Genomic DNA, 25,793 nt, shown 5'->3' with positions numbered 1-25,793 from the left:
GCAGATCAGGGGTGTTGAACCTCTTTCAGCCCAAAGGCCAAAATCTGTTTTGGGGAAGCTTTTGGGGGCTGCATTCCAGTGGTGGGTGGAACCAAAGGGAAAAGGGGCAGTGCCAAAAATACCAGCCTATTTTAGCTTAAAGCTCTTGCTATGGGTAACTAAGCCTTAGGGGGGCCATTTCAACCTTTTAGAATGAGGGAAAACTGCGCAAAAGCTGGAAAACCACCAAATGATTGGTGGCTGGGAGAAAGGGAGTGGGGCAAGGGGAAGAGGGTGTGGCCATCTGGGGAATCCTGGTGGGCCAGATTTGCCCCCCAGGCCTGAGGTTTTACACCCCTGGTATAGGTGATACTGAGGTAGATGGCCAATGTATAAGGTAGTTTCCTATGTTCCAAAGTCCCAGGGCTGCTTGGAAATAGGGCGGGAACTGAAGAAAAGCTCAAGGCCTGATTCCACCATTCTATGTATGTGGTTGTTGCTACTGCTAGCGATCATAGCTGTTTAGTGGGGGTCTCCGTGGGGCTGTGAGAACATTTAAATCCTTTCCCACTTGGGACAGCTGGATTGTATTGGAAGCAATCATGTCACAGCTGTATTTCCTACTCAGGAGAGAAGGCCCCCCTGCAGCTACTTCCCAAGTGATCCAGCAGACTCATTTGAGAACAGGATTTATTCAATTTTTAATTGATGATAAGGCTTAGTAAACATGATGGCTCATAACACCAAAAGGGACAAAGGAAAAGAATCCATGAGAAAACTTAATAAATCTACTTACATAACAAAAAGTGGGTTGTCTTGTTGTGGCTCCAGGCGAGGCTTCTGTTTCTGGTCATGGGTGTATGTTTAGGGTGTGTCTTGGTCACACTAAGGTCCCCTGTCCCAGAGAATAGAGATTCCATGCTGCCTTCACTTCTGGCTCTATTGGAGTGGCATTTTCTGGTGGTCAGAGGTCACTCCAGAAGGCCAGTGACTGCATGTAGTGTGGTCACTATCTCCAGTTCTGGGGTGGATGGAGGTGGAAGTGGCTTCCTTCCCTCTTTCCACCGTCCAGGCCATCACATGGGTGATGATATAGCAGGGCTCACCCATCTGAGTCCCTTCTAAGTAAGTGTGCTTAAGATCACAGCTTAGTTTGGGGTAAAGCAGGAGCAATCTGCTTTGCTGGAAGAGATGAGCTCCGTAACAGCTAGACCAGATAACTCACCTTGGTCAAAGCGAATATTATTAGACAAGGCAAAAAATTATCATGGAAGCTGAGAATTGTGAAAAATGCTTTGGAAGCATCCCCCAAATGGCAGATTCAGCACCAAATGCCTCACACATTATAAATCATTACAGTTAACCAGCATTACAAATAACCTGGCAACTATGATCACCTTCACTCATAGCTGCAACTGTCTATGCAGGCCTTCCAAGAAGCACACTTCCTATTTTCTGTTTATTCATATAATCTTTCTCTGGTTTGCATCCAGTGTCATCTATATAAACACTGAGTCGCAATTACTTTACTATTTGGCAGAAACGAAAAGTGCTCTCAAGATGTTTAGCAAATCCCCCATTTCAGCAAATAATTGAATTAACTCAAAGGCTTGTTTTGTGTGCATGTGCGTTTGCTATAAACAAACCATTTAATAAGAAATACGTAAGCTCTGCATCTTTATGGACTGCCTCTAGTTTGTTTCCCATGAACTATGCACCAGCAATGTGGGCCATGCAATTAGTGAAATGACATTTCCAGCAGGCAAGGAAAGCATAAGCTTGCTGTGCATGAGTCCCCTTTAGTGCTGTGTCACACTTTTCTTGGAGAGTGAAAGCTACTCACTAAGCCTACCACAATGCAGGCTTGACCCAGATAATTAGCTCCATCCTTTGCTCTCACTTGGTCCCCTTCCAATTACCGAAAGAAAGGAAGTGATTTTGGAGTGCTAATGAAAATAAATTGATCACAGCTGTCCCACAAACCACAGGGTGGAGGAGATGACAGGAAGATATGGTGGAAAGTGGGCACAGGAGACTGACATATCCAAAGCGTGGTCAACATTCATTTGGGTGAATGGGTTATCATACCAACTAAGCCTGGTCAGAACAGGGTCACTGAAAGTAACCAAATACTGAAATTTCCCCTGTCCAGAAAAGCAAGAACAGCATCATGTTCAGTTCACCTGGAAAACCAACAAGGGTGGAAGCAACGTGGCTGGCTCTTCAGAGTGAATGGGAAGTGTCATCCAGAATGCAAATCACAGGGCAGCTTTCCACAACCTGATGTCCTCCAAATGTGTCAGACTACAACTCCCATCACCCCCAGCCAATGTGGCCATGCTGGTTGGGGATTATAGGGATTGTAATCCCACACATCTGGAGGGCACCAGGTTGTGGAAGGCTGTTATTGGGCATGCTAAGACGGCACTTTCATGTTCTTTCTGAATCTAGCTAGGAAGCTGAAGGGGGGACAGATGATCAGGCTGTATGAGCAAGGAGAGTCTTCTCAGCTCCACTCTGCCTTCAGTTTCTGAGCCCAGCAGGGTGTGAAAGTGCACCAGTTTTAGGATGGCAGATGTGAGTGGAAAATGGCTTGTGTCCTGTACCTTCCCACATTCCAAACTAGTTGCATTATTCAGGGCAGCCTTTAAGGGACCAGTTTCCCTTGGATAGGGTAGACTGGAGATGCTTGAAATGGTTTTCTCACTATGTATTGACAAATGCAGGAGGTGGGCAGATATTGCAGGGGTGCAGAAGCAAGCACACAGGCAATACTGAATCCACAGTGACATCAGTCCTGTCCCTCTCTGCTGCCCAATTCAAATGCTAAACAGCTAATTTCCAGCTCTTCTGGCAGATATTCATTCAGTTGTGCTGGGCGAAGCAGATCTAGCTGCTCCTGGTGGATATGACTCATATCCCAGGTGCTTGGAACAGTCATCTGCCATTTAGTGCCCATTGTCCTCCACCAGTGGCCAATAGCAAAGCCCAAGGAGAGAGCCATTTCACCACTGTGCATAATAGGGGAGCACAGCTCAGGACAACATAAGTTAGTGAGGCAGCTTGTGAAAAGCAACCTCTCTCTTGGAGGCAGGGTATAGTCCAGCTCTCTGGCATAGATGTAAAAATAGCCATTTCTTTTGTTCCTTTCAATATGCTAAGACAGCACAAGCTGCTTCTGTCCTGCAGAGGCTTTTAATGCCACAGAGAACCAGCATAAATAAAAATAGCTTCCTCTCCCTTTCCTGCTGTGCTGATCCCAAATGTCCAGAGAGCATGCAGAATTTTTCAGATGATATGTTTGTAATGGGATGGCTGTCTTAGAAGGATAGATAGGAATATTTCAGGCTGCGGTTTTCCTGCCTGAGGAAGAGTGCTCTGCAATTCAGAAGCTTCCGTATGGTTACTTGTCCAGTTGGGCTAATAAAGAGCCATCATTAGAACCAGTGGGGATCCTAGCTAAATTTTCACACTTTCACCTGAGATGTACAATAGTTCTGGACCCTAAAGGCCACTGTGGGACTTGCTGAACACACCACAGAGGCTTCTCTCCTTACTTCCCAAGGACATGCATCTTCAGAGCATTCCCCCCTTTTTTGTAAATGGATACAGTCGGGTTTCTGTCATGCTGAACCTATAAAACAGACCTTCCTGCTAACAAACAGGTTATCAGCACTTTGAAAGTTCAAAGAATGAAGAACTGGGGTTACCACCAACATCTTTCCCAACAGTAATTCCTGTTACAGGAAGATCTACAGTGTATCTCATGCCCTAGACTTTAATAGAGCTGGGGAAAAGAGCATCCTCTTGACAAATGTCTTGAAGTGCGTGGCATGAATGGGGAATCCAGAGAACGGGGTGGCAAAAAAGGTGGAAATCCAGAGAAGGGCATGCTCCCGACATTTTACCCCCCACAGCAATTTGTAGTGGTGCTCAGAACACTTTTTCAAAAAGTCAAATGTGCCTATGGGCCCCAAAAGGTTATCTACCTCTGATCTACACTCTTGATTTAAAAAAAAGCTATTTAAAGGAGCCTTTCTCTGAAAGGACCTGACAACCTGAGGACAAGAGACTCCCAACTTCTCATTGCCTGTTTTAAATGCTAGGAGTACTGCTTGACCAGTTGTTGGACAGTTGGCCCTGGATTATAAATACTAAATATCCCAGGGGCTCATCATTGATGGAAAGAGCCTGCTCTGTACTGGTTTTATCTGGTTAGATCCAGACTTAGTCATGCTTAGAACACACCCATTGAAATCAGTGTTTCTTACTCTAGTCATGACTAACTTGTCCCATTGATTTCATGAGATCTATTCTAAATATGACTAGTCTGGATCCAACCCATGGTATTTAATTCTATTCCGGGGCAGACAGAAGATAGATTGGGATCTACTGATAGTTCTCTGGGTGATTAACAGTAAATCTCCAAGGGTTTCTGACTCTTAATACTTTGATGAGAGCAAGTAAAATTGCAAGAGAATTTTTCTTTTGCCCTGGCTGTCTTGTGCTTATCTTGCAGCCTCAGTGTTCCTCATCTGTGAAATAGATGTACTAACTGGTTGCATCTGACCAAGCCTTTAGCTCTGCTGGCCAGTTTTAGAATGTTGTGCTAGAATTTCTGATAACTCACATGTAGGTTGGTGTATATCCTACTGTATGGTTTATGGAGTACAATGGCGGGTGGAAACAACTGACTCCAGCCCCGACCCACAATTTTGTGTCTGGCTCTGATTTGGTAGACCTCGGTGTTCTAGTTAAAAACAAAATAGATCCTGCAAGACTGAAGTGTGCCTACCTCTCTTTTATGCTGTCACTTGCTGACTCCAGTTTTAGAAGGCCACATTTCATAATGGAGTCAAATAATTAATTATTGTTAATATTCTTATGCTGCCCTTTTTGCCCTGAAGGCAGTGCACAACCAATCTAAAATAAAATCATAAACATTAAAAAAACCCTTTTAAACAATAGTGCATTGAACATAATTTAAAAGGCTCGCTTAAAGAAATAACCAAAAATAAAGAGGGAGCTTTATTTTTCCTCTTTTCCTGCCTCTCCTTCATATGACAGTAGAGAATAGAATAGTTGGCAAGTGTATTTATTAAAACCTGCAAAATCCATCCTGCTCTGATTCTCTGAAGTCTGTTTTCAATATTATTGTTTGAAGCTGCAGTTGCACACAGCTGTAATTCAGGATGGAGAAAGGCTAACATAATTTAGGAATTATTGCATAATCTCCAGGAAAAACTGGACATTCAGTAAAACTCTTGACATTAACCCAAAGAACTCACTTCCTCCCTAAGAACGGGGTGTGTTTACCTATCCCAGAGGACATTTTCATTCATTGTAAGATACAGGCACGTATACCTGCATCTTTGAAAAGTAGTTTTAGAAGTGGCCCTGAAGAAGAACAGATGCTGCATGCAGACTGCAGGAAGGGATAAGCTCCACATATAGCATGAGGCCAGATTTCTCCAAATTTCTTAGGATTCACTAGCTCATGGACTAGACCCAGCGCATTATCCTGTGCTATTTGTATTCATGTTCTTCAATTTCATGCGAGGCGGACTGAAACTCTGGTGCCGTAATGGAAACTTTCATAGGCGCTATTTCAGTTTTACTCAGTGAATTTCACTCATGTTTTTCTTGGCTCAGGTCATGGGGTCTTTATAAATTTGCAGACAAAGTTTGAAGACTGTATGACAAATGTTCAGATTAGTACCAGCTATTTGAAAAATGTTGTTAATTTTCACTTGAAATTTATTTAAGATGGGTTGTTTTAAAATTTGGAAAGTCTGCATTGTCAGTGGGGTATAAATCATGTTTTCTTAATATGTAGTTCATCATTTTGACATTTAATTACCACAAACCAAGATTAGCATATTTTAGTATCATCAAATTGTGATTTAAGAAACAAATATCATGTTTGGATTAGTCAAGAGTGTCTGCTGGGTGCTTAAAGAAAGAGAGATGTCCTATACTAGGGGTGAGAAACCTCAGGTTGTTGTTGTTGTTCAGTCGTTCAGTCATGTCCGACTCTTTGTGACCGCATGGATCATAGCACGCCAGGCCTTCCTGTCCTGCGCTCTCCCCCAGAGTGTGCTCAAGTCCATATTCATTGCATCGGTGATGCTATCTAGCCATCTCATCCTCTGCCATCCCCTTCTCCTTTTGCCTTCAATCTTTCCCAGCATCTGCCCCTCCTGGGTTCCCAGATGGCTACACCCCCTGTCTCCATCCCCCACCTTTTCCCTAACTGCTGAATATTTGGTGGTACCTGAGTTTTTGTGCAGTTTCCCTCCCTGCCCCCTTCTGAAAGGTTGAAATCCCTCTCCTAAGGCTTAATTGCTGGCAGTAAGGGCTTTAAGCTACAATATGCTGGTACTTTGTGTATTTTTGGCCCCACCTTGTTGGCCTTTGGGCCCTCCCCGTTTGCCTTCATCCCTGCCCACTCCTGGAATGCAGCCCCTGAGAGTTTCTCCAAAATTAACTTGGCCCTCAGGGTGAAAGAGGTTCCCCACCCCTGGCCTGTACTCATTGCCCTCTTAGCTTTGGCCGTGGTAGAGGGAAAAAATCCATCCCACTCATCCTTCCAGCTGCATTAACTCCTTGCAAGATAGTCGTGTGTGATGTGATGTCAGATTTGTCTTGGCCATGCTACTCAAAGCTGCCATAAGTGTGGACCTATGAGTGGCAGAGCCAAATCCTGTGCATCCAGCATTTTCCTACAATTGCAATACCATGATTTAATGTTTATGAACATCAGCATATGCTGACTTTGTTCTGCTGTCATAGGATGAGATGGTCATGAGACCAGACCTAGAATTTAAAACAGAGGCTTGCTCATGTTTCTTTTCCTTCCTTCCTTCCTTCCTTCCTTCCTTCCTTCCTTCCTTCTCCAAGCCAGTGAGAGATAGGACTGGGAAATACAGGAATAGAATGTAGGCATCTGGTTTGCTGACATGTCAGTTAACATGAGTTGCCTTTCATAATGGAGCCAAGTAGCATTGTTGTTGCTGCTGCCTTCCCTTCATAGGACAATGGGGAATAGTGTAGTTGGCTAGGGTATTAGGGATTACAGAGAAATATGGCGAGATTTAAGGGGAAGGGGAAATAAGGATAGGCCGGCTGAGGATTGGATTATGTATGTGTGGCAGGGAATGAGAGGCATATGTGCTAAGAATTCTAGAGAAAACATTCTCGAGGGAGAAGGAACAAGTAGAATGAAGAGCTACATAGGTGGGATTGAGTAGAACAGCAGGAGAGGTGGATTTAGTAGAAAGCAGCAGCAACAATGAGATCATGGCCGTACGAAAATATTTATATCCGGCCCTTTGGCTTGGGGCAGCTCCACACTTTCTGTGGCAAACTTATAGGACCACAGGGAGCTACCTCATAAGGAGTCAGACCGATGGTCTATCTAGCCCAGAATTGTCGACGCTCATTGGCAGGGGCTCTCCAGGGTTTCAGGCAGGAGTTTTTCCTGCCCTACCTGGAGATGCTGGGGATTGAACTTGGGGCCTTCTGCATGTCAAGTATACCACTGCATGCATGCAATCATACCACCGAGCTATTGCCCTTTCCCCATCACTTGGGCTCCCTGATGCATTATGCAAGTATTCAAACATGTGTATATGTTGCTCACACTTTACATGTTTACTGCAGAGAACACTGATATAACACCAGCGTACACTCAGCAAGCATGGAGATGCCTTTAGAAACTTTTGCTATCCCTGGCATAAATTTCAGCTCCTCCTTTTGAGTATTATGGATCATGCAGGAAAGAAAGGTTCAAAACCATGTAATCTACAACGCATAGAATGTCTGGCTCTCTTTTATATCAGTAGGCATTTCTCATTGCAAATTCCTTATAGTTTTAAAAACCTCAGCTGCGTTTGGGATGTAGCCTTGAAGATACCCCCCAGGAGCTGTCCTTTCAGCACCACAGATGTAGGTGACTGAAAATGCAGGGCTATTGAAAATGAAAAAGCTCACCCGTTTGAGTTTAGCTTTCCCGTTGCTGTGTCTGTATTACAAGTTTGCACAGACTTGCACACTACCCATCTGTTCCTTTTTCCAGCTGGGAAGAAGATAGGTCTGCTGTCATTGTTGTTTGTAAACCTTTGGAAAACGCTGACATACTTACTGCAGGCAACAAATGTATCCACAGGCCCTCATTTTTTGGAATCTTTCCCTTCTATCATTTAGCAGCTGGATAACACCTCTGAAATATTCAAAACGCCTCCACATTTGCAGCCTGCATGTTCCTCAATTTGAGTCTCATTTCACGCCTCTTATCTGTGGCCAAAACCAAGCAGCTCTTTAACTGTTAGTGCTCCAAAGAGATCATACTGTCTGTCTGGATAGTTCCTGAATATGATTTTTTCCCCAAATAAATGTATCTAATGGGTACCTAAGTCCTTTAAGACATCAACGAGTAGTGTGAGCGTACCTCCTACTTGCACATCACCCCCATTGGTTTTTATTATGTCAGGTTTATACGTGTGATTACTTTCAGTTTTGTAAATTGCAGTATGGAACATTCAGCAGCACAGAAGGCTGGAGGTAACGCATTTAAAATATGCCAGCAAACTAAATTAGCTATCACCTACTTTCACAACACCTTATATAAATGGTTGCACTATAAAAAGGACTTGTGCATGCCTCTTGTCAGTTACTTTTCAGTAGATCGATGGGGGAAAGTGCTTAACAAGCTTAGGCTTGCTGTTTCTTTGGATAGAATGTTATCCAGTGTCATGCACTGTTAGTATCCAGGTGGCTCTGGGGATTCTTTCTCTGCCTGCTGTTGTGTGGGGGTTGTCTGTTCAAAGCCGAGGCCTATGGGGTGAGGGGAGGGGAGAATGCTGAGCATGGAATCTCATGGATGGTACCCCTTCATACTGACAAAAGCATGACAAGGGCTGTTGGGAACACAGAAGAAGTGCAGAATTTGGCATGGTGCAGAGTTCAGCTTCCTGAGAATCTTAGCTTTATTTCTTTTATTTTTATTTTTTTAAGCATGTTACTAGCCCTTATGACTTACAAAGTATGCTTGAAGGAATGTGGGCAATGCCTGCTAAAAGCTGTCTCCCAGTGAAGAGATTCATTAAAACTACAGTTGGGATACAGCTTAGGAGTGGCTGGAACCATGTGGCACTCTTAAATTTGGTTACCATCTTGACTGAAATCAAATTCAAGACTAAATTTTTCACAATACAACATTCTATATGTCTACTTAGAAGTAAGCCCCATTGAGTTCAATGGAACTTACTCCAAGGTAAGTGGGTATAGCATAATGTCTGAGTATCAAGTCCCTTCCAGTCTTCTAATTGCTTTGGACTTTGTTAAATACTTGATTTTTTGCTATCCTATTGAAAGGTCACAGCACAGAGAGCAACGACCTAGCAGGAAGGTCAACTCTTTCAATATTAAGTATATAATCAGGATCCTTTCAACCACTGTTATTCATGTTCATGACCAACAGCAAAATTCTATACATGTCTACTCAGAGTTAAGTCCTATTGAGTTCCATAGAGCTTACTTCTGGGTAAGTGCATATAGAATTGCAACCTATGCTTATAAAATGAGTTAGCTGACCAGTTTGCTCCTGAGCCATGCAGTTTACAGAAGCACTGAACTGCTATTTGTAGTTCTTTTCTAGTAACTTACAATTTTCTCCATGTTGTAACTTGTAACTTATTCTTTAACAGACACCTTTCCAATCACCTGCAACCTGCTCCACTGAAGTCAGGCATTTAAGCTGGGACCTTCTGTATGCAAATGTGCCCTAGCCCTGAGCTATGCCACCTCCCCAAGAGTTTATGTAGTTTTAAAAGCATTTGCCTATAGAATAATCACTACTTAATTGGGTTCCCAAAGCAACTCATCCCTTTGGAAAATGTCACTCTAGTACAAAGTAACATTGTATAATGATAAGTGTATAGTCAGAGATTCCGTGGATGGAACAAGCAGAATTGTGTTGTTGGGGATAGAGGTCCTGCTCATACATAAGTTATGTTCCAGCCACATCTCTGGAACTGAGCTCTCCTGACCTCATCTGGGGCACAATTGCTCCAATGCTGTATAGAGCATGTACATAGGTGGAGACGAGAACTAGGTTGAATACTAGCATTAGGATCTGGTAATAGGAGACAGGAAGGCTTATAAGCATCAGTGGGAAGAGGAATTCAGAATAAAGCCTTTCAGAACTGGGAAAACGTGCACAAAAGCTGGGAAACTAAATTATTGGTGGTCAGGGGAAAGGGAGTGGGGCCAGGGGAAGGAGGCATGGCCATCTGTGGAAACTCACAGGGCCAGATTTGGCCCTCAGGAGGGCCTGCACCTCTGCAATAGGTTCTACATTGCTGAACACCAATTGAGACTTTTATATAGTGGTGTGGCTTCCATCTGTGATCATGTACCTAAGAACAGAAGAAGAGCCCTGCTGGATCAGACCAAGGGTCCATCCAGTCCAGCATTCCATTCACACAGTGGCCAACCAGCTGTTGACCAGGAACCCACAAGCAGGGGATGAGAGCAACAGCAGCCTCCCACCCAAGTTCCCCAGCAACTGGTGTACACAGGCTCACTGCCTCTGGTACTGGAGGTAGCACCTAGCCATCAGGACTAGTAGCCACTGATAGCCTTTTCCTCCAGGAATTTGTCCAACCCCGTTTTAAAGCCATCCAAATTGGTGGCCATCACTACATCCTGTAGTAGTGAATTCTATACTTTATGCGCTGTGTGAAGAAGTACTGCCTTTTATCTGGAGCAGCCTCATGGATTTTAAAAGGGCTACTCTATAGCTGGTAATCCCTGCTTTTTAAACTCAAACTGCTGAGGCTGCCATTTTAAGGGACAGAAAGCAAGGCCAACCTTAGAGTTGCTGGAGTCATAGTGGAACGTGACAGCCAGGCCGCTTGTCAAACTAACAAAATGAAAACCGATCAAACGACACATCTAGGAGGATTCACACTGCCAAATTCTGCCATGGAATCATGTACTCCCAGGTTTACAAATGCACATGCAAGAAAGTAAGAGTGATTTGGTGAGCCATACACATGGGGATCTGACAGCCATTTCTAAGAAGGCAGCATCTATTTGGAGACAGCTCACTAAGTGAACAGCATGATTCACACCAGTGTACATGCATCCTGTCTCCTGACTGTAAAATGTTGCAAAGACACATTCCATTTATGTACTCTCTCCATACATACAACAACTTCTGTATTTTGCTCTATGAGTGGTGGCTGAAGCTTGTCATCTACTGCTTACCAACTTGGAAGCACCACTTTCAAAAGAAAGACATTTGTTTAAATTTAGTTACTCCTTGATTGATAGGAGCGCGTGCACCCACACACATCACTTGCAAAATCTGAAAGGCAGTCAATGTCTTCAAAGAGAAAGCCATGGTCCTCTCCCATTCTAGAGAGAGAGTTGTGACTTGAGAAGGAGTGAACACCCCTGGGAGAGTCAAGGAAGACCTCAGTAGGTCAGCACAGGATTCCATTGTGGAAATGCATTGTCAGTGCAAAGTCTGGCCTCCCTCCTAGCTGCCTCCTCTTATCTGCTTAATGTGGTGTTAGTGGCCTGCCCTCTGATTGATGTGGAGATAAAAAAAATACTGGATTCTGGCCTATTTATTTATTTATTTATTTATTCATTTATTTATTACATTTATATCCCACCTTTTTTCCTCTTTAAGGAATCCAAGGCGGCGTACATGATCCTCCTCCTCTCCATTTTATCCTCACAACAACAACCCTGTGAGGTAGGTTGGGCTGAGAGTCTGTGACTGGCCCAAAGTCACCCAGTGAGCTTCCATGGCCGAGTGGGGACTAGAACCCAGATCTCCCGGCTCCCAGTCCAACATTCTAGCCACTACACCACACTGTTGATGTGTTGATCAAAACTCATGCTGGAGTTCAAGGTGAAATGACGAGTTGGAGACACTAATGCCATTTCCATGGCAGTCCTGATATAGATGGAGCTGGTTGCCTTGCTTGTCAATGCAAAGAGAGACGGTTGTTCCAGAACTGCCACCCACTGATCAGATGCAAAGTGATGCAGGAGGTTGTATGCCTCACTCTTTTGCAGTAAAAAGGATCGCAAGTGAATGGTTGTTCATTTAGGGATGTCAAACCTTCATGGGCATTTAACTGTCAAAGCTCAGTTAAATGCTCTTCTTTCAATGAAAGATTAATTTGTTTTCTAATTCACAAAAATGGTGTCATAGAATCAGAGTTAGAGAGGACCTCAGAGGTCATGTAGTCCAGTTCCCTGCTGATGCAGAAAATTTGCTGCTAGAGCATCCCTGATAGCTGGCCATTCAGCCTGTGGTTAAAAACTTCTAATAAAGGGGAGTCCACCACCTTCCAAGTTGGTCTGTTCCACCATTGAACAGCTCGTATCATCAAGAAGTGCTTCCTACTGTTTAGTCAAAATCCCCTTTCTTGTAATTGACCCCATTGCTTTGAGTCCTACCCTCTGGAGCAACAGAAAAGAAATTTGCTCCATTATCTATGTGACAGCCTTTCAAATATTTAAAGATGGCTATCATATCACCCCTTAATCATCACTTCTCCAGGCTGAACATACCAGCTCCATCAACCTTTCCTCATAGGACTTAGTCTTCAGGCCCTTCACCATCTTTGCTGCCCTCCTCTGGACATATTCCAGGTTGTTATAGCCTTGTTAAACTGCAGTGCCCATAACTGGACAAAGTACTCCTGGTGAAGTCTCACCATAGCAGGGTAGAGTGAACTTTTTGTGATCTGGACACTATACTTCTGTTGATGCAGCCTAGAATTTCGTTACCTGTTTAAGCTGACTCATGTTTAGCTTCTGCTCAGACCCCTAGATCAATAGTGTGGAACCTCTTTCGACCCATCAAATTCAATTTTGGAGAAGCTCGTAGGGACCACATTCCAGTGGTGGGTGGGGCTGAAGGCAAAGGGGGCAGGGCTAAATGCAAAAGAGGTGAGGACAAAATACAAAAAAGTCCCAGCATATTGTAACTTAGAGCTCTTACTGCCAGTCTTAGAAGAAGCATTTCAACCTTTAGAATGGGGAAAAAAACCTGCACAAAAGCCTGGAAACCACCGAATGACTGGGGCCAGGGGAAAGGGGCATGGCTTTCTGGGGATCTCTGGAGGGTTGGATTAGGACCCCCCACCCATGCCCTAGATCCTTTCCATATGTGCTGCTGTCAAGCAAGGTGTTGCCCATCCTCTTTTTGTGCATCTGATTTTTCCTACCTAAATGCAGAACTTTACATTTATCTCTATTGGCATTCATTTTGTTAGTTTTGGCCCAGTTTTCCATCCACTCAAGATCATCTTGAATCCTGTTTCTGTCTTTTAAGATATTGGCTACCCCTCCCAGTTGGGTGTTATCTTCTCGTCCATTGTCATGCATTGTCCTCACTATTTCACTTTCCAATGGGTCATATAGGATATGGTATCTTGATAGTCTAGAATGTTTCTCTGTCTGGTGCTCCTCAGTGGAGTTTCCCTGATGCAGGCTCTTAAGTCCCTATATGAACAAGATGTGTTCGCTGCCACAGAGCCCACCAAAATGCACAGCTAGAACCCCAACCAAGTCAGAGACCAGATGGTTCATTACATGGAAGGGATGCCAAAATATAGATGCCCAAGGGGTCAGTGATGACCCACTCACAACATGCAAATGCTGTCATCCCCAGGTGAGGAGGAGAGCTTTCCTGGCAAGCAGAATTGAGGTCAACAAGACTGGAAGTTGAGCTAGATGGGAGCTCTGGGGGCCTGAGGACACAGGGCTCAAGGCTGGATGAATCAGGAGGGGCTAGGAGGAAAGTGGCATGGCTGAGATTGACACCAGTATGCAATGGGAAGAGGAGGATTGGGGCAAGAAAGGCCATAGCATACAGCTACACATGTGTGTGCACAACCCCACCCCCACCCCCACCCCCCCTTGATGGGGACTGGTTACAAACAATAGCCTAGTCTAGATAAGAGACTTCATTCATTTTAGGAGAATTGAAAGAACTAATGAAATAGGGACAAATTGTATATGGAGGTAAAGCCATGGGAAGGACAGAGGGGAAAGTTGTTTCCAGACTGGTGGATTTCTCTCCTTAAGAACTTCAATCAGCATTTTGACAACTGGAATGGAGGAACGTGTGGATGTTCACCTCTTGTCAATGAAAACTCTTGAGGCACACTTTAAAGGTACTGCACATTACATGATAGCCCTCTACTGACTTACTTTAGGCCTGTCCTCCAGGAGCACAGGGAGAATGGTATGCTCTGGGCCCTGTTGTGATCAGACTTGGATTCACTAACGCATTAGTCTATATAGGAGTTTGTTTCCAATTCTGCACTTGTGCACTTAAATTAGAAGTGCAAGAAGCTTGCAAATCATGTACTGGCAAAATAAAGGTACATTTTTGTTTGACTATGGTGTTACACTGTGTGGTCTGCATGGTCATGCTACTCCTAACCTCACCAAGGTTTATAGGATGGATTGAGAAGGACAGGTAAGGGCTTAGCATAAAATGGAGATATTAGCACAGGAAGGACATTCAGATTTCAGACGGTGTATGTGTGACCTAGATGCATATCTGGGCCCCTTCAAAATGGCCTCCTGAATATGCCCTAAGACATTTCTGCCCATATACCTTGATTGCTCAGCTTCATTAGCGTTCAGGACTAATGAATCATAGAATCATAGAAAAGGACAATCGTTTCTGCGGGCTTTGGGGATTGCCTCCTGCTCCTCTCCTCTCTCCCTCTGGGCAGCAGCTTGTCCTCTTGTCCTAATCAAAATAACCCCAAGGAAACATTGCGTCTCCTGCTTTCCAATGCAATCAAAGTTTGTGCAGTTGTTGCTTATATCTGAAAACAAAAAGGCCTTGTCTGATAAATAAAGCATTTTATTCCATAATTTGATACGTTCCCCTTCTTGAATGGGACAGGTCTACTGATCAGATGACTGAGGAGGGCACGAGGGTTGCAGGAAACAAGGTTTTCACATTTATTTAGCTGCATGCTGGTGGATGGCATTGAAAGCCTGTGACCTTTTCAGAGGAGGCAGCCTGGTTCTCTGAGCGTGCTGTGCTTTTTAAAAGATTAAATACGCTGCCAGTCTGGTTCTGCTCTGGGATTACAGAAATTATATCAACCTGAGTTTTGTTTTTGCTTTTTTGCACTCATTGTACTGTATCCTCTGATGCACTCTGAAAGCCTGACCTATATTTCCCTCCTAGCTTAGATGGGAGACATTCCAAACCAGGCCCGGCACTGTGTAACCCAATGTTATTTGGCATCTGACTCAGCAGCACAGTTCTGGCTGGCAGGCTGTATATGTGGGAGTCTCTGTTACATCACTAGAAATCCCTTTCCTCTCTCCCTGGATCTTCCCTCCTCCCTTCATATTTTGCTGTCAAAATCTTCACATCTTCCCTGGGAAAGAGACACTGTTGTGAACTTCCCTGGCACAGTGCCTTGGCAAAGTTGCTCTCTGGATGCATTTGCCAGCTTCTTGCAAGTCTAATTCTTTGCACTGCACAAACAGCGGCAGGTGCAGAGCTTGCCTGGGCACTAGAGCAGGAATGCTTGGGTTGCCAGATGAGAGAAAGCTGGTGAACCAGAGAGCCCAAGATAATTAAGTAGTCCATATTGGAGGCTGAGAAAAATCAGGGAATCTCATCAGCTACGCTGCCTTAAGGTGGAGCCTGGAATACGGAAGGAACTGTTCTGGTGACCAGGCAAGGATCCTCCCGTTTATACCAGACTTCGCCAATCAAGACATTTCATACTGTCTGACAGTCACAGGAACCAATGTTGCACACTTCTATTCCTTTCCCAGAATAAGAGACCTGAGCACACATATATCTAGGTAGCTTCTTAGGCTAAGTCTCAGCCTTAGCTTACAAGGTCCCATGTTCAAACGGTGGAGTCCCCAATACCTGCACCAGATGGGTTAGATACTCTTAATGCTATGATTCAACACACTGTCTATGAACCACAGAGACTTAATGGAACCTATGCATTGGTCTTTCTGCCTAGTGGAAAATTGAATTAAGGATGCATTTGGTATCCAGACCACCACCACCATCATCATCTTTAGTAGTAAGTTTTGAAGTAAGATTCAATTGCCAGTCCAATTAATATATCTGTACATGGAAGGGAGGGGCGCCATCTTCTTTGGCTTGGGCAGCAAAATGTCTTGGGCTCCATGAGGGAAACTAATATATTCCTCTGTGATTCTGGTGTTTAGCTCTGAAATGTGTAACTCCTCCTTGACTGCTTGTGTGGGAAAGTCATGGTTTATCTTGCTGTGACCAGGAAGGAGATAAAGCCATGTTGCTTCAAGGCCTATGAGGGATTTCCTTTAATACAGATGATTAAAATGAGTCAGACCTGTGTTTGTGAATAAATAGGACAAACTTAGAGCCATGTGCTTTAAGCTAAAATGATCACACCTAAGTTATGTAGATTTGTATAAGGTGTCCATTATGCGGGAAGCAGGGGCAGGGGATTGATAGTGATACAGAGATAAGCAACTTGGTCATGGGGCTGTGTAGCAGGTCAGAATCTGGGAGGTTCCGCCTCCCGCTTCCAGAATACATTTCTTCCCTAGGCTTGTTCTTGCATCTTAAGAAATGAGCCAGTGAGAATAGCATCCTTGAAGTACCATTAAACACACACACACCAGAGCAAACTTCCTCTGAGGAACTAGCTCTCTTTCCTGCTCTTCCAGATGGAGTGCACTTGGAGCCAAGACAGCAGCTGGAGAAATAGGCTGAAGAGAGGGTCGGGGAAAATCGAGACAAATGGGAAAGGATTTTTCTTTCTTTCTTGAAGCAGAGGGGCTTGGTTGTTAGGGAGCTATTGATAAATGCCTGATGGTCTGAGGAGGGTGAGGGGCGGCTGAGCATGCATCATCAACCAGGCTTAGCCACATAAATTAGCTTAGTATCCAAGAGCTGTCCTGCCCCTGAGCTTCAGAATCACTGCTTGGCAGGCAGCATAGGATCATGTGTGCACGAAAGAAGGATGTTTGGGTCAACAAACATCTGGCAAGAAATTGGAATGGAACTCCCAGATCTTGCATTCCTGCACGCAAGGACCTGCAGCATGTGATCGGTGGTGGCTGTGTGTAAGCCCACAGTTCCGGTGAGTCTACCCTCTCCCCTTCCTTTCTCTTCCCTCAGTCTTGCCTTTCAGGCTCTTCCTTCCAAGGGCAGCCGGTGCTGGGCTGCAATGCAGGAAGTTTGATTAGAATGAGTGGCAGGGCAAGGTGCTGCAATGCAGGAAGGGCTGTGAGGCAGAGAGCACTTCTCAGAGCAAAAGCCTCGGGAATGGTGCATGGGGTGGAGACAGTGTAGAGAGGGGCATTTTTCTCCCTCTCTCATAATATCAGAACCTGGGATCATCCCATGAAGCTGATTGGTGGAAAACTGGTAGGAGACTCAGGCCAGAACTTGCTAATTTATTATTGTTTGTAACATTTCTATACTGCCCAATAGCCAAAGCTCCCTGGGCAGTTTACAAAAGATGAAAACCTTAAAAATACCTTAAATATAAAATATAAAACCATTTACATACAAAAAACAATTTCAACATTCAACAATAAAACTCCCAGGAACGGTTAAAACTTTATTATATGCTGTCAAAAGCCTGGGAGTAAAGGAAAGTCCTCACCTGGCACCAACAAATTGGCACCAGGCAGTCCTTGCCGGGGAGAGTGTGCCACAATTGGGGAGCCACCACCGAGAAGACCCCCTCCCTTGTTGCCAGATAAAAGGAAATACTTCTTCATGCAGTACATAATTAAACTATGGAATTCACTACCACAAGTTGTAGTGATGGCCACTGATTTGGAGGGCTTTAAAAGGGGATTAGACAGGTTCATGGTGGATAAGGCTATCAATGGCTACTAGTCAGTCATGATGGCTATACACTATATCTAGTATCAGTGCCAGTATGCCTCTGTATACCAGTTGCTGGGGAACACAAGTGGGAGGGTGCTTTTGCCTTCATGTCCTACTTGTGGGTTTCCCACAAGCTTGCCACTGTGTGAACATTCTGTGTGAACAGAATGCTGGAGTAGATGGAGGCTTGGTCCATCTAGTCTAGCGTGGCTCTTCTTATGTTCTTAAAAGCTGTTTGCAGCATCTGATGTCCCTGTAGTTGGGTTAGGCCCAAAGCATCATGGATTGGAGACTCCTGGATCATTAAGTAGAGGCTTGGAAATGGACCTTTTGCATGGGAGCCCTTGGGAGAAAGTGGTACAGAACAGTGCAGCAGAGAATTGCCAGAGCGTTGGATTATAGGAGATAGGTGTTGCAATGGACTACCGCAGTTACTGCACCTCTGTCTGGCATGTGACAACTTTCTGTGGCATTTTTATTTATTTATTTATTTATTAAATTTCTTAATCGCCCATCTGGCCGGTCACCTGGCCACTCTGGGTGATGTATAGCAATATAAACAGTTTTAAAACAATGCAATTCTACATTAAAACATGTTTTAGCTGAGCTACCACCTGGGAAATGGAAACAGAGAAAATTTTCATATTTCTAAAAATACCCTAACCCACCCCAAATGCCTGCCTGAACAACCATGTTTTTAATGCATGGCAGAAGCTCATTAAAGAGGGGGCATGGCAGAGTTCCCTAAGGAGGGAGTTCACAGAGTGGGGGCCACCACAGAGAAGGCCCTCTTCCTCATCCTCACCAGCCTAGCTGTCCTGGCTGATGGGACAGAGAGAAGGCCATCCGAGGCTTATCTTGTTAAGCAGCCTGTCTGGTGTTGCTGGAGGAGCTCCTTAAGATAGGCTGGGACAGAACCATATAGGGCTTTAAAGGTCAAAACCAACACCTTGAATTTGGTCTGGGAAACAACTGGTAACCAGTGCAACTCCTTCAGCACCGGAGTGATGTGATCACGCCAGCAGCTGCCTTTAATCAGGCAAGCCACCATGTTCTTGTACCAGCTGCAGCTTCTGAACGATCTTCAAGGGTAACCCCACGTAGAGCACATTACAATAGTCTAGACGAGAGGAGACCGGGGCATGTACTACCGATGGGAGCAGATGGTCAGGAAGGTAGGGGTGCAGCTGCCATATCAGATGGAGTTGGTACAGTGCTGTCCAGCTCACAGCTGACACCTGAGTCTCCATGGACAGCTGGGAGTCTAAAATGACCCCCAGGCTGCAGATCTGGTCTTTCAAGGGTAGCTGTACTCCATTCAACACCAGGTCAACATCCCCCAACCTCCTCTTGTCTCCCACCAAAAGTACCTTTGGTGCTTTTCAATGTTTGTTAGTGGGATTCTTAGGAGGCAAGGCTGGATGAGGCATGCTGGGAACTGTAGGACTTTTTTTTTCTGTCTAAACATGCATAGGACTGCACCCTTAGTGGTAAAGCGAAGTCTGGTGGTGGCAACATATCAGTGAAACCATACCTTGAGACTCATGACTTGGGTTTCTATGGAATGGTTCTCATGATAAATGGTGACAACTTTGTGATAGAGGTTTTTGTTGCAACTTGTTTCCTTATTTACAGGGTTGAATTTTGAGGGCATCTTTATATCATTTGAACACTCTATTAATGAGGATAAAAAAATGAATGGTCCATATAAAATTGAACTTAACAGTGAAAGTACATTTCAACTCTGGCTACATAATCATTATTCTATCTCCATTATATTATCCAAGTTGTTGGCCTGGGATAAAAGAATACATCACTTATGCAATCTGCCTGTAATGGCATGCTAAGCCACATAGTGTCTATCACTTGTCCACCAGCAGTAGGATTTCCAGGGGAGGGAAATAGACGTGCGAGTCAGCTGTGATATGCAAGTTTCCAGCTGCAACCAAAGGCTTTGTAACATGGGAGTATTCCTTGGGCCAGCACTGGGGTCTGCTTCACATCTATCCTGAGCTGCTGGTGTACTGAAACGAAGTATCAGAAAAGGGAAAGTTAAGAAAAGGTTCCTTTCATTAGATATCTAACCTCAAGTGCTTGTGAATTTCCCTGGTTGCTAACAACATATAAGGAAGAAACAGAAAGCAACATTTTGGCAACACTGGTTCTTTGTGCAGGTCACTGAAAAAAACGATAGTAAAAAAATTAGACTTCCTGGTAATGTGTATTTTCTGGATTTTTTTAATGCCCTAAATTGATTTGGATTTCATTTAGCATGTTTGACTTATATTAGTTGACCAAACTTTTTAAAAAGTACACTATGATGTGCTGTATAAATATCTGAAAAAGTTTTTCCCCCAGTAGCCAAAAATAGTTGAACAGAAAGATTTGATGAGGAGCAAACAGTCAATAAAGTCCACTTATTGTGTGGTTTAAATGTTTATATTCAAACACATTCAGATCTTTACTTGGAAATCTTTTTTACTGGAATACTTGTAAATATTTTAAGACATGACAACGTGATAGCATATCCTTCCCTTACATCATGTAACTGTTTAAAATGAAAGGAAGGCACTGAAAACTGTCAACACACGAATCTTAGCACATCCAAGCAACTGTTTCATTTTCTGAGCTGCTGAGCTTTGACCCAACATACCCATATTATATGGGTAGTGACCTTCCTTCTTGAGGGATGGCAACTTGAAAAAAGTTAGATGAATGCTCAGTAAAAGGGAACTTGGAGGGAGGCTATCCCCAGGGGAAAATCTGGCCTATCCCTGTGGCAGATGGACTTGTCTCCAGAAGCTCCAGTCTTAACTTGCTCTGCATTCCTCTTCTCTCAGATTGATCCTTCTCCAACCAAGCCTTGCTGATGATGAATGGAGCAGCCAATGTGAATGCAGCTGGACGTAGCCATTATGCCTCCTCTATACCTGTTCCCAGAGCAGCATCCCACAGCAAGATACACACGCTGGCAGCATCTCCTAAATTGCCCCCAAGGCAGAACAGTGTGGGAGCTGTTCCCACACAGAGGGCATCATCGCCCAGGACAGGGAAGGGGCTGGTTAGCTCCAGCAGTGGAGCTCCTAAAGGATCCAAGCAGAAGCTCCTTCTCAAGCCTCCAGCAGCCGCAAGCCCTGAGCAGGCCGAGGGGGCTGAGAGCCATGGTGGGGCAGATGGGTTGGACTCCAGTCTCAGCCTGAGCATGATGCCTGGCTGCAGCAGCCCCCGGGGGGTGCCGAAGACCAATTCCAGAGCTAAGAAAGCTGTCATTCAGGCAACAGAGAGAGTCAAGGATACCTCAAAACAAGGGGAAGATAGCGGCAGCCTCGGTGCCAAGAAGGGTCTCGGGAAGCCCAGCACCATTTCTGAACCTGCAAAAGCCTCTCATCTCCCGGGGAAGAGCCCTTCCTATCTCAGCTTGTATAGTGAGAGTTTGTTGTCCAGGTCTTCAGAGGGACCCACCACAAAAAGGCCTCAGAGCTATCCAGTGAAAGGCCAGTGGACTTCAGAAGCCATCTGCAAAGGAAGTGGAACATCCAAGCCAGAAGATAAACCTCAGGTGATCTCGCTGGACACAAGCAACCTGAATAAGGGCCCTGTGCTACATGCTGGGCCGATCAGTTTTTCTTCACTGCCTCAGCACAACCATCCCATCATGGCCACTGTAGCCCCTTTCCAGTATCGGTAAGTGTCACTTTGTCAAATTACAGGGAAATGTTCCTGGATATATTGGTCTGAGGCACCCAGCTTAAAGGGAGAGAGAGAGGATGGTTCCTAATTTGTTCTCCTTCTATCAAAATGCCAACAGAACTGCCCCAGGAAAGGCAGTCTCCCCACACATCCTGCTTTTTTTAAAGATAAAGGCTAGCATTTTGTTAAATATGCAGAATACGTGAGCCAAATATGGGAGAAGGAGCTTAGTAACAAGAGAAGCAATTCCGCTTTAGAGGCCAGTGCTAGAACCAAGGTAGGTAGGGCAAACAGTGCTGGTTTTAGGCTTTTTAGGGCCCTTGGGCAAGACTCACCAGTGGGACCCCTCCCTCAGTGAGTCTTACCTTCTCACCACCATTGTCATTAACTGCTGTTGCTCCTCCGTCTCTTTCTTATCATGGCTCCCACTTGCTTGCTTGACAAGCAGATTGCTACTGAGCAAATGGGCAGTGCTATCTACTGCTCCTCCTTCTCACCAGTACCATTGTCTGGGCCAAAGCAAGTGACACATGAACAAGCAGGTTGCAATGATAAAGAGGAGGAGCAAGTCCAAGGGGCTGTTTTAGTGAGTCCCTGCTGAGGTGTGGGCCCCTGGTAGATGCCTAACTATGCCTATCCTTGACACAGGCCCAGACATGTTAAGAAATTGGTTTAAATGGATCTATGCAGAGATTTACACATGGTAAATGGGTTGCATGATTGCTTTCCCATGTACCTAGCTCACCCCACATTTATCATGTTACTACTTTGCTGAGGCACACACTAAAGGTGTGATGAGATGTAAGATGGAGGTCCATATTACAACAGTTGCATGACTGCCTCACCATGGGCTGGGGTCAGTACAGCTTACTTCAGCTGAAATATTCAGTGCTGTGTGAGTTGGCACCTTAGGCCAAGGGAGTTAGTGCTTCTAAGAAGGAGCTGCTCAGAAGTCCTGGACAGAGGCCAGACAAGGGACTGAACTATAAGAAAACCTCTGTGTAGCTTGTTGATGTAGCTGAACATATAGAATGGGCATGGAGACACTGGCTTGATGTGCTTTCTTTGCCTACTAGGCGACAGGGTGAGAAAGAGAGGAACAGCCTCCCTAAGGAGGAGAATGCATGTGATGCGCAGCAGCAGCCCAGTCCTACTGAAGGGCCTGAACTCTGCCCGAGAGGCATGGGTAAGTAGAAATGCTGGAAGGATCTCTTCTTTATGGGGAGGCAATGGATCAGAGTGCATAGCATATGGTTGGTTACGGGGGAGGATGAGTCTGCCATTGTGTGCTGAATGTAGGAGTTGGTAGCCACCTATGTGGCCCTTATTGGACAATGGAATAGTAACTGACTTGTGGTCAAAAAAGGATAATCCCATACTTTCTAAACCAGGTTTAAATCTAGAGTCACTCCAGTAGCATTTGTCTCTTTTTGTTTGTGTATCACAGAACAGTATTTGTCATGCCCGAATGAGCAAAAAAGCAGATGTAGCTTTAGCATTTGTTCAGTGCATCAGTTATTGGCTGTGTGACCCCCTTTCTTTTCCAGCAACAGCTGGAGAGGAATTCCTAGGCAACTGTATGAGTTAGGAATAGGTGAACAAAAACAGTCAAGAGTATCCTTGTTGCCTACAGAGAGGAATGCCAGGATCCTAAACTCTTCAGATATGTAACCAATGCCAACCATGGTAACAAATGTAGTGAAAACATTTTCTATTATTTTAAAATGCAAATGTTTTAGTTTTCTTTACCACCTGGTCGCCTCCTTCCTTTTGCTTTGATTTTGGAGCTATGGAAGCAAAACAGCAGGACTGAAACCTGCTGAAGATCATTTGTATATTTTAAGACCATTCAAAGCTACTCTAATGAATGGCTCTGAATGGGCCAGGTATTTGACAATTGAAGATTCCTGAACTGAGCTCAGAAGATCAGGCTAAGCTTGAGCAGGTCCCACAGAGTGAAAGAAGAGGAGGCTAGTGACAAATTTGCATGTAGATTCTCCATTCATGAAGCATTAACCCATAGCTTGGGATTCTCTGTGCTGGCGGTGTCTGGTTGCATTAAAGTCTTGTCCCCTGCAATTTGGCAGTTTCAAATGAGAGGAGACCAATTCGATTTGGATGAATGTTTCACATATGTATCCCTTAGTGGAGGAAGTGTCATAGATTGTATCATTATTTCAATACATGACAGGGATTTTTCCCAATAATTTTTACAATAATTCTAAGGTTGGAGGTGGCTGTCACTAACCATTAGAAGTTTCCTTTTGGGAGCTTTCTCTTTAGGTAGCTGCTCTTTATTCTTGTAATAATAATAATGATGATGATAATAATAATGATAATAATACATCATGCATTTTGTATGTAGTGATAGATGCTGAATAAAGTGGAATATGGAGTTAATTTGCAGTTTGTTAAAGGAATCAAAAGAGCTTGATATTCAGTTGGCTGCAATCCTGTATACCTTTACCTGGGAGTAAGACCCATTAAACTTAGTTGGGCTTACTTCTGAGTAGACACGTACAGGTAGGTGAAGCAATTCTGGAAATAGCCAGGCTTTCACTGATTGACAGATTTTTATGACTTTGCTTGGCATTCTCAAAGAAAAAGCACCAGATAGATTATTTAAGGACAGGTTCTGAAAATATGATAGGAATTATAAGATGGCATTTTGAATAGAATAAAGACATGTATTCCCTCCTCCCAATGTTTTCTTTTTGAAACAAAAGTAGTCCTGGGATGCTACAGTCTTGAGCAAAAGACTGAAGGGGGAGGAGCTGCTTAACTCTTTCCCCTCCAGCCGTTTTTCTGCTCAACCCTCCCTTCCCCAAGCCTTCAGGGGAAAAGACATGGGTACCAATTTAAAATGTCTATGGAATGAGTTTCATGGAGATATTTATTGGTTTCTTATATATACACTCTCTTTCAAATAATATTATTAAAGAAAGGATTGCTTCATTTGTGGGAGATTAGTGGCAGGTCTTATGTATATGGACAAAATGGTTCTTCTCACAGACTCCTAGATGCCTTCATCAATTGCTGTCTTGTCTTGGGACATACCATTCAGAGAGTGGTTTGACTATGAATTATGACAAAAACCCCTGTATTGGTCACTAGAAGAACCGTTTCCTGGAAACAACTCTGAGCTTACTGTGTTGATTTAATTACAGCTGCAACCCTAAACACACTTATGGAATGTGGAGTAAGTTCCATTGAACACAGTGGGACTTAACTTTGAAGTAAACATGTATAGGATTGTGCTGTAGGTGGTACATTGATTGTACTCATAAGTTGAGACATGCATGTTAAAGAGACAACATTCTAATTATATAGACCAGTGCGTGGTGTTTTCCAATGAACTAGAATATTTGGAGGGAACTGCAAGTCTCCAGTCCTTAGGATATCCAGCACCAAAGTCATGGCTTATCTTACAAATGGAGATGAAATATTGTTCTTCTTCACACTCATGTATTGTGGCTAAAATCATATGCAACTGCTTGGGAGCTAGTCCTATTAAACTCAGTGGGATTTATAAGAGTAGATTCAAAATAACATTTTGAGGAGCCTGTGTTGTTTGCCTAGTGTCAGGAGTGCCCTAGCTGCCTCTTACAGTCACCTCCAATGGCCAACTCAAGACACAGACGAAAAGGATTCTTTTCAAGGCTTTATTCCTTTTACAACTTAATGACTCTTTCAGGTGCTAATCACCAATGGCTAAGCAAGGAACAGCCCTGGGGAAAGATAGCAGAGTAGCCTAAGCTCCAGGTAAGGCGTTTGGTCCCTGTTTGAAGGAGAATCACGGGAAGACCCTGAACTTATGGGCTAGGGAGAGATCCTCCCTCTTTCCCTTGGGTCCTCAGGACGCGACCGTTGCTTGCACGCCGAATGAGCGCTATGCCTCCTTTCCATGCCCTCCATCTGTCATCACTCCCTGTGTCTGCGCTGAGTGTCCAGCAAGCCCCCCTCCAGTGCTCTCTCTCTGCCAGGGTCACTATCTATCCCAGGAATGCTGGCAGGAGGAATCTCTGCCAGTTGCTGTGCTTGTGAGAGATGAGCGAGCTCCTCTCCCATGGATTGCTGTCCCTCCTCAGAATCAGAACTGCTCTGGGGTCCTATTGGCTCAGTTTCCACCCTGACACCTAGGGAGCAATACTTGGTGGCGCACTGCCAGTGAAAATGGGATGTACTGATCTCATTTAAAGCTAAGATAATTCTA

At 44.3% G+C, this 25,793-nt stretch overlaps 1 protein-coding gene across 1 annotated transcript in view; it reads left to right on the top strand.

Moving 5' to 3' along the window:
• Positions 1–25,793, top strand: part of NAV1 (neuron navigator 1) — a 384,551-nt gene that overhangs the window by 62,780 nt on the left and 295,978 nt on the right. The window contains exons 2-3 of the mRNA XM_084853627.1: positions 20,731–21,574; positions 22,657–22,766. Coding sequence (XP_084709753.1) covers positions 20,760–21,574; positions 22,657–22,766 — 925 coding nt within the window. The 5' untranslated portion in view covers positions 20,731–20,759. The remainder of the gene's footprint in view (positions 1–20,730; positions 21,575–22,656; positions 22,767–25,793) is intronic.

Source organism: Heloderma suspectum, chromosome 4, assembly GCF_057233095.1.
Source record: "Heloderma suspectum isolate Gila_16-S chromosome 4, 16-S_ref, whole genome shotgun sequence".
Lineage (NCBI taxonomy): Eukaryota > Metazoa > Chordata > Lepidosauria > Squamata > Helodermatidae > Heloderma > Heloderma suspectum.
Note: the sequence above shows the minus strand (reverse complement) of the source record. Positions and strands in the feature narration are given on the sequence as shown.